Source organism: Hippoglossus hippoglossus, chromosome 15, assembly GCF_009819705.1.
Source record: "Hippoglossus hippoglossus isolate fHipHip1 chromosome 15, fHipHip1.pri, whole genome shotgun sequence".
NCBI classification, from domain to species: domain Eukaryota; kingdom Metazoa; phylum Chordata; class Actinopteri; order Pleuronectiformes; family Pleuronectidae; genus Hippoglossus; species Hippoglossus hippoglossus.
The window spans coordinates 5,450,856-5,463,178 of NC_047165.1; the positions used below are offsets into that span (position 1 = coordinate 5,450,856).

The following is a 12,323-nucleotide window of genomic DNA, read 5'->3' on the forward strand; positions in this document are numbered from 1 at the left end:
TGAGATCCCATCCCGTAATCAGGCTTACCTACATCCACCTCCACAGCCTCTCTCTCATTCCATGAACCCTTTCACTGGTGCCTTGACCCCTGCACCCCATCACAATTAAACAAAGCAAAAATACACATTCCTTCATCTGTGTGATTTGTTTAATAAAAGTTAAAGGATTTACATATATATGCAAAGATCAGACTGGTATTAAAGAGGCTCTGGTGTTCCTATAAGTGGCGTTTGGAAGCTTTGGTATCGAGTGACACACAAAGTGAACATTCAGTGACAGCGCTGGTACTTGTTGAATGTGAACCATGCTACAAAGATAGCATTTAAACCTTGTCTTCACATGTCGTTCCACAGCGAGTTGAGGCATTTAAATACATTTCAGTCTTATGCATCATTTTCCCCCCAAGAGACTCTTTATGATAATGCTACAGACAGTGGTTAAAAAAACCCTCCTGTGCACATCATTAATTACTGGATAACACAACACATGTTCAAAGAAAAAGGTTTATAGCCACAACCTGTCAACATACTTTAACATACATCTTCAGTGATTTCGTTTCTATTGTCAGAACTGCACCTTTTCATTTGTCCTCATCTCTCAGACCCTTCAAGTTTCAAAGAATAATTCAGTACAGGCTCTGTTCAGATGGTGCTTCTGCTAAAATAGTAGAAAGGGACTTCCAGTAACCTTACACAAACCTCTCCCAGGACAGGCTTACGGTGGACTATACATTAATGTTATTATTATTATTATTATTATTATTATTATTATTATTATTATTATAGTTGTTGCAATCATCATCACTCGGATAAATGTGTGAGTAAATGTGTTGGTAGCCAAATAAATGTGATGAGCAGCATTTTGAACAGCATGTAGGTATTGATGATATTTATAAGCTATTACCATTATTCATGTTCTAACACAGGTTACTGTATTTTAATGTTGTACTGAATCACACCATTGACTTATATTCAAAGCTGAATTTAGAACTAACTAACCCAAAGATATTTTATTTATAATGATCTAAGAGAGAAGCAGAATATTTGAACGTTTTAGAAATTTGAACCAATGCATATTTAGCATTTTATTGCTTTTTTACAATGAACCAATTACCAAAATTGTTAAGTTTTTGACAATAACTGACTGCTCATGTTAGCACAAAATGAATAATATATGAAGATGTCCGAGGGTGGTAGTGACTGTTTAAGTGCTCCTCACATTGCCCCGGGCCTCCAGACATGGGGGTGTATGCCCCCCTTGGTGGCAACAAAACGTGGTTTGGGCGCCTGAACTGAGTTGGACTTGAGTGGGGGCAAAGAGGCAAGGATACTGAGCTCAGGGGCACTCTGGAACTGCTTGGCTGCCTGGAGCCCAGTGCTGTAGGCTACTGGAGTGTAAGGTGTAGGGACTGCACAGGGCACATGGTTTGCAACAGGGGTGGCTGAGAATTTTGGGATATTGGGAAGTCCAACTGGTTGAAAACAAGGTGGAATTGGAGCTGGGGCAGCGACTGGTGCTCGTGTAAAGAGAGGAGGTGGGGAGGTTATGCCGGAGTAAACCAATCGTTCACCAAGGGTAGTGGAGGAGCGGGGTGCAATGACTTTGGGTGCCAGGGAGGGAGCTGACATGGGTGTGGGTGTGGAGAATCGCTTGATCTCATAGACACGCGCTGTTTTGAGGGGGACCTGCTTAGGCAAGGTTAATGAGCTGCCAACCATTGTTGTTGAGTAATCACCCTGCTGTTGCCTCTGGGCCTGGTAAGAGGGCATGGCTGATAGATTTGCAACACTGCCCCCATAGTTAAACATGGCAGAGTTGAGCTGATACGGCTGCCTTCTCATGAAATCCAGAGCTTGGATGCCATCTCTTTGGGAGCCACCTCTACCCCTGCTGTCTGGCTTGCTTCCATCCCTCTGAGGCCCTGTGGGTATGGTGGGGCCCAGGAGTGGGTTGTACCCAATGGGAGGTGGGGCACGGACATTCGGGGAATATTTCCACTGAGATGGAAGGGAACAATTGAAGGAAGAGTCAAGGGGTCGGGATGCATTGTGGAAGGTCACTTCCTGCTGGTAAGGGGTCTCTAGTGGGGTGTCAACTACATACATACCCATGCGGCTCTGCCTGCGGGCAAATAGCTCTGCCCCCTTACCCCCTGCTTTAAGAATCTGTGGGGCTTCTTGGAGGACCCGAGGCTTGGGTGCCACTGGAGGAGGCAGCCTGCCCGTGCCAGCATCAGCACTCATGTCTTCTTCTTCAGCATCATAGAAAGCCTCAGTTGGTGGTTGGCCATATTTGTATCGGGTGAACCTGTCATCCAGGTTCTGCACCATAGACAATAGCTCAGGATTTGGGGAGTTCTTTTTGACTTCTGGCACATTGAACATAGGTTTGATTTTGCTACTACGACGCCGAGACTCAAGTAAGATTCCTGTGCGACCCGTTGCACCAGGAACAGGGGTTGGAGCTATTGCTTCTGGCTGGTTGACCACTGCTACTTGAGCTACAGGGGCCATTGAGAATAGGGGTGGAGTATACTGAGCAACTGGTACTTGATGTGGAGGCACTTGGGTAATTGGATCAGCTGGACCAAGAATTTGGTGTACTGGAGGAACAGGGGCTGAAACCATCAACGCTTGGGGAGGTGGTGGGATGGAAGGCATAGACAGAGGGGGCATAGTTGCAAATGAAGCCTGATGAAAAGTAGGGACTGGTGCTGACTGCATTGTCTCTACGGAGGAAGAGATGGCTGAGGGATGAAAAGTAACTCGACCCTCTGGCTTTGGCGCAAAGTGCCCGTAAGGTACAGAGGATGGTGGGGACATCATTGGTGGAGGTCCGGGGGATAGTTGTGATGATACCGATGTAACATTAAAGGCGAGTTCAGAGGCCGTGGAGAATGGCAGTGGCACAACAGCTGCTGAGGCAGGACGTTGATATGTCTTTGTGATTGGTGGTCGGAACGTCACAGGGGCAGTCGCAGCTCGGATGCTGATGAAGCCAGGAGTGAAAGGACGGGCCGTTCTGTTGAGAACATTACTAGCAGGTAAATCTGGTAATGGTGTTTCAGCTGGTGGTGCAGGACTGGTCAGAATAGTTACCGAGGCAGTGGCATGTTTGTGTGCCACAGGTGGAGGTGACATCACCATGCTAGCTGCACTAACTGAGGAGTAGGATAGGTCCCCATTGGCCACCCCATGGAAGCCAACAGCAACTTGTCCTGAAGCCTGGAACAGTTCTTGTTGTGTGGTTGCAGGTCCTGGTGGTATGATCTGCTGAGGCTGAAGATTTGATTGTATCTGCGCCTGCACCTCTTGATGCATCTGGTACATCTGAGCCTGGTCTTGAAACTGTGGAGGAGCATGAGGCTGTGCTGCCTCCAGCTTCTTTGCATGCTCAGCCGCTCTCTTTCTCTGTTGCTCAAACAATTGAGCACCCTTGCCTGCAGTGTCATTCAACCCTGGACTCGGAGCATCCTCTGCTCCATCCCCACGACCTTCAGTGCCTGCAGTTGCCCTCTTCTCCAGTATATCCAAGTAGTCACTATCCCAAGTTGGGTCAGGAACTGCTGAGAAGCCATCTTCGTCAATCTCTGATTCACTCCCTGGGAATACCTCATCCTCTTCTTGTGAGTCCTGAAAGCTGTCCTCATCCACACTGCCAAAGCTGGTGAGAGTATACTTCTTAGAGCGTTGTCGTCTCTTCTTGAACATCAGTACGCCCTTGGAGTGAGGGTTGGGAGCATCAGTCAGCAGGGATGCAATTGTTCGACACTTGGTTTTGGCTTCTTTTACTTGTTTGTCTTGCCCAGTGTCTCCTCGGTTCAGTTCTGCAGGGTAAGAAAACCATAGATATTAGGTTTACTTGCATATTAACATAACATCAGCGCTACCGCAAGGTCAGAGAAGTCTGAATTTACAGCTTTAACCTTTAAACCAAGAACTGTCTCATGCATGAGCATGTAAATCTGTCCTGACCCCCATGCCTTCAACAGGTATTCAACTCATATCTTGCTGCAGGAGCACTTGCAGGAAAATTCCAAACAAGCTTTCAGCTTCTCACATTATCTACGGTGTGGGTTAAATGTGCACATTGTCAGGCTTATGTACTCTGACATCTAGCTTAACTGAAAATATTTGCAAGCTAGTGGAAAGTTGCATGTTGTAGGTGACTGGAAGGAGAACTTCAAAGGGCAGCCACAACATATCCTTCAACCTGTTATGGTATTAAGGAGATTATCATAGGCACCCTAATTCTGTTACGCAAATATGGACTGCCACTTGAAGAGAGTTCTTAATTTGGTTCCTAAGTAGGACATTAGAATATTAAAACTGCACTCAGTGATGGCAAGGGGGATTTACAAGAGTAAATTTACAAGAGCCTGTTGACTTTGTGGGCCTATTATCAATGATGGACAAGATCACAAAAGAATACTTGGGCAGTGCCAGTATTTGTTGCTGCATCACAATATTGTTAACATTTCTGACCTCTCTTCAAACAGTAAGACATGACTTTCCAGGCCTTTATATATCTGTGACTTACAGCCTCATCTTCCAACTCAATTGAGGCACTTCTCTCTATGTTCGTGCATTTGACAGAAACATAGCGACACATTTGTGATGAGAGCCAAGCTGTCATACTGAATGTTAAAAAATATATCATGCTTTAGCTCTTTCATAAATATTTTATAAAATAGCAAGACAAAAAAACAACATGAGAGAGTCGAAAGTGGCGGGGGAAATGAGAGTGTTTCTGCTTTGCCACTTGATACCTACAAGCAGCTGTGGATGTTTTTCAATGCTGCTAGTTTGATCACTGGGGCTTTTAACCCACATAGCCTAAGGTAAATATAATAAACAATACCAGGTCCTCAGCTTTACTTACTGGCTTGCTTTGCCTTTTCCACGTAGGTTGTTGCGAGCTCCTCGTCAATGGGTTTACTCAGAGGACCCACCATAGGCACTAGTTGGCTGCGGGAGCTCAGCATCATAGCCTCCTTTGCCCTCTCAGGGGACACCAGTGGCACCTTGGATGGCTCTAGGAAGCCACTGTCCTCCTCTTGCCCTCCGTCCCGTGGCCCCTGGTCATCTGCTGAGGAGATGATGGAGGAGGTCTCAGTGGATGTCTGGGAGGACCACAATCCTGGAACAGGGGGCTGGTAAATCACCTCCCTCCTTGCCACCCCCGGTAGCCCACCTCCTCCATTTCCGTCCAACAAAGGGGGGTAAATGTGTGCATCTGGAGCACTGTCGTAGCCGCTCATCTCTGATGTCTCCCCGCCCTCAAGGGAGGTTCGTCCTGTCGGTTTGCCGGGGTTGGAGTTGCTGGGGCTGCGGCGTTTCTGCCGGCGCTGCCTCTCATAGCCCGCCACATCTGCATCACTGTCAGTCTCACCGTAGTAAGCCTCACTACCAGGTGGAGATGTCAAGCCACTGGTGAGGGAGGAGCGGCTGCGGTGGATCTCACGGACAGCTGCATGGTGGGGATGGGTGGGTGACATAGCGCGCAGAGCAGCGCGGTACTCTTTGTCTATACGGGGAGATGGGGCACGGGTCACAAGCACCACAGACTGAAAACCAGCAGGCGCCCTGCAAACAGACAGAGGGTTTACAATATAGTTTGGACCAAATGATGGCCCTTGAACCTTAATAGTTCTCAAATGTTCAGATTTATTTTTTGAATATTATAGTATCAAACATATGTGTATATAGTAAAATACTGCATGTATTGAGTCAGACTTTTGCCTGAGATTAATTAATTGTGGAATTTTCTTCCTGACCTTTTGACCCGGATGTGTAATATCCCAGTTGAGCTGTCGATGAGGTTCATGGCCTGGGCGTGAGACAGTGATCCACATGGCTCCTCATTGATGGACAACAGCTCGTCACCCTCCCGTAGCCCGGCCCTGCACACCTTACTCCGCTTACGCACCTGTACAAGCACGAGAAGGCAAAGTTTCAAACTGTCTCATAGGCAAAAAGTTACACAAATGGTGTCCAAGACAACTCTCAAGTTCTTCAAGAGACTTCTAAGTCTCTCATGTCTCAAGGACACATTTCAAGTCATGTCTCCAGGCCTTGAGGACAAGCCCAGGCCCAATGGGTTGTGTGTCCTTCACAGCTGAATGCTGATCAAAGGTGTTTTACATACTACCAATAACAAAACCCTTCAATACACTGGGATGAATAAAGTATGTTTCTATTAAGGCCTGATGCTGCTGTATTTATATTTATATTTTATCATATCAAAGTGTAAAAGTTTCATGTTTCTACTTGCAAGTTTCAAATCAGATCAAAAAAAGGATTCCAGGCTCGATATTGTCAAGTTTCAGAACTTCAATAGGTCTGACATCTATTGCTCTGATATGAAGAGTTAGATGACAATATAGATGATATAAGGTAGATCATGCAAACATCAACACTTTATCTCCCCACGGGTTTATTGTATTATTTCCCTTAGCATTGCATGTTTGTATTTTGTAACTGCTGGACTAGGAGATAATCGAGTGGTGCTTTAAGATAGTGATTGACAGGGAGCAGATTTTGTCCTGACAGCTTGATCTTGCTGTGGACATACGCCACATATTGCAGCTCAAGTAGGGCACTCATGCACTAAACAGGGAAATGCCAGCCAGCGGCCATCTTCATTTGGTGCTTTGCTATTTGTGCCAGAGGTCTGTCAGGACCACGGCGTTGTGCCCGACCCTGACTTGCCTCAGGTCTGTGTTAGCCACTTCAACATGTCCTGTAAAAAACATTAAAAGCAGGTGTAGTGTTGATTCCACTCTGTGAAGGGATTTTCATTGTATGTTAGATTTCTGAAGATAAGGAAGTGTTGCTTTGTTTGGCCGAATAACTTTTATTTCCCGCTATTCTGGTTTCCCTGTAATGAAATCCCCACTTCCCCATTTAGCTAATCCTTTCAAAGTGGCCTGTGCCTGCCGGTGGTCCAGGATGTCAGCTATTTATTCAGTCAATCGCCTTGTGGTTACAAGTCATAACAGTAATAATACCCTTACATGCTTGCATACACACACATACACACACACACATGGCATGGGCCGACACAAAAATACACAAACTCGTATAAATAAACACACACACACTGACACAGTGGCTCTGTCAGTGGAGCCCTGAACGGCTCCACCTGTTAGGGACGGTATATAGTTTAAGACCTGACACGATTACGCCTTCCTGCTCGCAGGGGTGAAGGAGCACGTTGTTTTGAATGGTCAGACAGAAACAGCTGTCCACTGCCGTGAAGGTGATTCGGTGTCCTGTGGCTCTCTTGTGTAAGTGCCACCGCGTTCTGCAGAAGTCAACTACATGTAGGATTAACATTTTATAGAGGGAATTTTCTGTTGATGAGGAGCTGGCTACTGTTTTTGTGGTGGCAGTCTTAAATGTAAAATTTACGCAATCTATGGCACATTTAATTGTTTGATTAATAAATTAAAATTAGCCTCTTAGCCAGTTAAGATTCTCCCTTGTCCAGTCTTGAATTTGTGAGGTTTCTAAGCAGAAACATTTCATTTACCGAAAATGAATTAGTAGAACATGAATATCTTGAATGTTTATAATGTACAGATACGTTTTTATTCTTGACAATCTTCAACAATACAAAACTTGTCAGGCTAAATGTTTTAAATGCAAAAACAGGCCTGAAAATACCAAATATATTATAACAATATATAATATTGTTGTACATTGTGATTGGGGGGGGGGAGACAAAAAATTTAAAGGCCAAAGACGCAAACCTCAGGGTCATTTCTTTATGATTACTCATGAACAATATCAAGCACAACAGAGGTTTAGAAATCCGGATTTACTCGCCGTATAAATCTACATTTTATAGACTGAGACGTCCATGTACAGAAATAGTGTATGAAGTCGATTTTTGAGCGCTGGGCTGAAACACACACCTTGGCTCACCCCCGTGACCCGCTGCTTCTCAACCAAATATAGCTACCTGGAAAAGTAGTTCTGCCCAGTCGACAATTACTGAAAGTCTGTGTGGGTGTGTATGTGCATTCACGTGTGAATAATGTGTGGGTGCACCTGAACTATTATATTGAGAAATTAGATCTCTCTGTGAAAAGGTTTGATGAGCATTGTGAACGTAATTAAATTAAATCTTTACGTACAAATTAAAGTGGTCTGTGACGCTCACAAAGCTGGAGCCTATGATTTAAGTTTAGCCTGAACCAAGAAGTTTTCATTACATGTCTTGCTCACCTGCGTGTTTCTATTGTTGCAATAATGAATCTCAGGGAACCTGCAGCTTAAACATGACGCCTGCAGTGACATGCACAAGTTCAGCGGCCCAAATCAGATCACGGTCATGGTTGATAGGTGTAAAGTAACCATAAGCCCCTCATGATATGGACAGTAGCACACACAACGTGCACATTTAACCACACAAATCACTTCTCATAAATCTCTAATTTCACTATGGTTTTGGGCTTTATCCAGTTAAATAGGTTAAGCAGCAATAATTAGCAGATATTGCAACAGCGTTGTCCTACATTCCCAACTGAAGTTGAAGTGTAAAGTTCATCCAATCAATCATCAGCGCGCTCCTGCGTGAAGTTCTCAAACCAGATGATGACTCACATTCAGGCCGCAGACCAACCGGTGTAGACGCCAATATTCCATTTCAACATTGTTCACAGCTCCTTAAATCTCTGCCTTAATATATCTCAGCTGATGTATCACTTCTCCTGAACAGGACTGAATCTAAAGCAGCGTTTGACTTTCTGCTTCCAGCTCAGCAAACCACGAACTGTCTGTTTCTGTGCAACCTGCTGCGTCTTACCTTCGCCACCTGAAGTGGTCTCTGATGTTCCGCGCCTCCCTGGAGACGAAACCCCCATGGCGCACCCCCGGATAATGAAATTATCACTTCCTCTGCAACCATTTTTCTTCTCTGTCTTTTTTCAAAAAGCTTTTCTTCTTAATCTTGCTTATTGTCCGTTCCTCTTTGGTTTTTGTGTATTTTCGTCGGGGGGCCCTTCAGTGCATTGGCCCCATGGTCACCGATCAGGGCCCCCTCAGAGAGTCCTGCTCTTTGCCTGCCACGCTGTCCGGCTGCAGACTTCTCTTTCTGAGTGCAGCTCCGAGGCCGACGCTCACACCTGAACACACCCACACTCACACCCTCACACACACACATACACACACACTGCTGTGCACCCACCCATACCCGCTGTGGGCCAACGATCACAGCCAAGGGGAGAGAGAGGGGGGGGGGGGGGTGAGAAGGAGAGAGAAATATGATGGCACTGGAGTGAGGGGGGGGGGTCTGTGTCTGCTTACACTGAGGAATGTCTGCCCCAAAAGAGCGAGGGGAGGATCCAGCAGAACACTTGTCCTGTCACTCAGACCTGTGCCACCGGGTTGCTGATAGCTCCTCCAAAAATAGGACCCCAGCGGCACCTCTGCTGCTGTGCTGCTCCTCTTCGGATCGAGGGGAAGTTTAACATCCAGAACATCCAAATCACAATGTTTCATCTGGTCAATACTAACCTTATGTCGGGTCACAACCACGCACGCAGGACTGAGATTTTACCTTGATGGCATAACTCAATTACATTCAGAAATCATTTGATTCACTCCATGTGGACAATGCCCTTTGTTCTGGTTTGTCTCTAACGGCTGAGGCTGTGTCGTGCCAGCTCCTCTGGGTCCGGAGACATTCTAGCCTGTCATCGTAGAGACCTCAGAGTAAATACTTCATCAAGCTCTGGACGAATAGTCTGTATCTATTCGAAATATGTCCCGAGTCAGAATTTCATGGTGTTGATTGAACGAAAAATACCTTGAAACGATGCTCCAATGTAATGGCTTCTTTCTTTGCCCATGTTTCATCCTTCCACCAAGTTTCAGGGAAATCTGTTCAGTAGTTTTTGCATAATCCTGTTGAAACAGTCAAACAGTTGGCAGAGGTAACAAATGTCAGTAATCAGGTTTCTGTAAATCTGTCTCTGTAGGCAGATTCATCCCAGCAAACATTTATCTTTATGCCCAGACATCTGCCACAGTCGGGCTGAACATCAGTAGTCATTGCTTTGGATACTTTACCTGGGATCTCTCGTAAATAAGATGAATTCCTCCTGAGAAATTAATTTCCACTGCCAACCCAAGAACCATGCTGACAGACAAATCAGATTTTATGAGTATTTTTGAGTCCAATATGTAGATACCGTACTAAACCAAAGTCAAAAAAACAATTATCGGGTCATATGGGTAATATTGTGTTAAAAAAACAAAACAAACAAACAATAGCATGGTCAACATTTATATGTGGTAGATAAAGGCAAAATCAAAAGCATTTCAAAAATGGCAAAACATATTTCAGGACCCCAGGGGGTTAATGCCATTTTGAAAAGATTGCATAGGCTCATTTAAACTACATTTTAATATTTAAAATAGTTATTTGAATTTGAGTATTTTCTTTTTACTGCTGCTCATTTTAGCTGCGGTAGTTTTTATCACACGCTGTAGAAATGACATAATGTCTCAGAATGAAACGTCTCAATACTGGAGCGTAGGACTGAGTTGCCACGAGTATAACACACATGGGTCAGAGTTATCCAAAATCAGAGTTCCTGAGTGGAAACTAAATTAAATGAGGTTCGTGCTCATGAAAGACAAGTTTGATCAAAGTCAGTTTTTGTTGTTGTTGTCGTCCCTGGTTCTTATCCTTCGTGTTTTATGTGCAGATCAAGTTAAAATGAATCTGATCTGGATCTAATGGCAGCACCAGAAATAGACTGACAAATAAAACTTTCATTTCTCTAAGTCTCAGTGCAACATGAACTCCTGTTGCTGTGTTATCCTCTGGACCTTTAAGCCTGTTGATAGAGGCTGCATGAATCCCTCGCTAAAAGGCAACGCTGCTATTATCAATGCTGCGGGGACGTTACCAATGATAGCTGCTGCTCACTTTGGCAGCGTCGCCCCGCAGCTGTCTCCAGACCTCAGGACAGAAACTAAGACCAGTCCCGGGTCAGACACTGAGGGAAAAACAAACAGCACTCTGTCTTCCTGCAGACTGCATTAGATCTAATGGTATAACACAGTTAAAGCAGGGACTCACGTGCACAGACACAACTGATCCAGTTTGTATCAGATGTGCATTTACACAGGGAAAGTGAAATATTAGACACATCATGAAACTTGGAGTTGGAGATCAGTTGTGCCAACCGCTCCTCCTAGTGGTTGAAAAGTGTGATGATTGTGGAGCTGTTACTTTTCTACTTACTTCTCTATGATTGGACTAATTTAGTGGTAATGTCTGTCTTTTATGTGGTTAAATAACCCCAGCTAAAATGAGCTTTGACAGATTTGTTGGATGCTTCACTCTCAAAAATTCATGATACATTTTAAACTTTGCCATTACTCCCCTCTCTGCAGTGGGCAGACTGAAATATATATATTAATGTCATACAATACATAACACAACATAAAACACACAATACATATATGACAAGTGTTTAAACCATTAAACATGTTTTATTTTCTATTTTGTCAACATAACAGCATTTTTATAATAATGTTTATTATTAGTAGTAACAGTATTCTGCTGTACTATATTGCTCTCTTAATATATTAATATATTTATTTATTATGCATTGTACATCCTAGTCTGAACCATAATGCTTCACTGTGCACTGCATAATTCAATATCACTACATTTCACCCTATATTATAAACAGGATCATTTACCTGATTAATTGCTACCACTGTGATCCTCATCATCATCCTCATCACTACTCACTCAAGTACGTCACCAGTGGATGAGCTGACGCCTTAACTCTTTTGCACTTCTATTTCTATTCTATTATTTGTATCTGTATTTAGTCTTAAGCTGCTGTAATACCTAGATTTCCCCCCCATGGCGATCAATAAAGAATAATCTTATGTTTGACTGAAATATTTTAGGATATGAAAAAAATAGTCTGCATTTAATAGTCATCAAAAACAGTCAAATAAATTCACAGTGGAGTCTAACGTCCTCCTCTGAAAACCCAGAACCCCGGTGCTGTCCCTGCTGTGACCTGTGACTGTGAGCAGTTGATTTCTAAAAACCCTGCACAAACAAAAAATAAATGTGTGATTCTGTATTGCAGAGCTGTTCAGCTGCAGCGCCTCACGGTGCCCTGTGCTGTCACTGACTGTTTACCTGTCAGACGGAGCACTACAGAGAGCTCCTGCAGGAGGTAGGAGTCAGGGCGAGGTCTGCTCCGTCACTCTGCCCGGGACAGGAGCTGGCTGTCGTTCAAGAAAAGCAAAAAGGTCAAAATCCATATGCAGCAGCCCTGATG

The 12,323-nt window shown here is 44.3% G+C and overlaps 2 protein-coding genes across 2 annotated transcripts in view; one reads left to right on the forward strand and one right to left on the reverse strand.

Moving 5' to 3' along the window:
* Window positions 1–1,090: 1,090 nt before the first annotated feature.
* synpo2la (synaptopodin 2-like a) lies at window positions 1,091–9,174 on the reverse strand. The gene is made up of 4 exons (XM_034608602.1): window positions 8,813–9,174; window positions 5,778–5,929; window positions 4,883–5,586; window positions 1,091–3,827 (listed from the first exon to the last, which is right to left on the reverse strand). Exons 1-4 carry the CDS (start codon window positions 8,912–8,914, stop codon window positions 1,216–1,218), a joined length of 3,570 nt encoding a protein of 1,189 aa, XP_034464493.1. The 5' UTR covers window positions 8,915–9,174; the 3' UTR covers window positions 1,091–1,215.
* si:dkey-174i8.1 (arylsulfatase I) overlaps window positions 6,723–12,323 on the forward strand; it is a 15,509-nt gene continuing 9,908 nt past the window's right edge. Inside the window, exon 1 of the mRNA XM_034608652.1 lies at window positions 6,723–7,261. The gene's annotated coding sequence lies outside the window, so the exon portion shown is untranslated. The remainder of the gene's footprint in view (window positions 7,262–12,323) is intronic.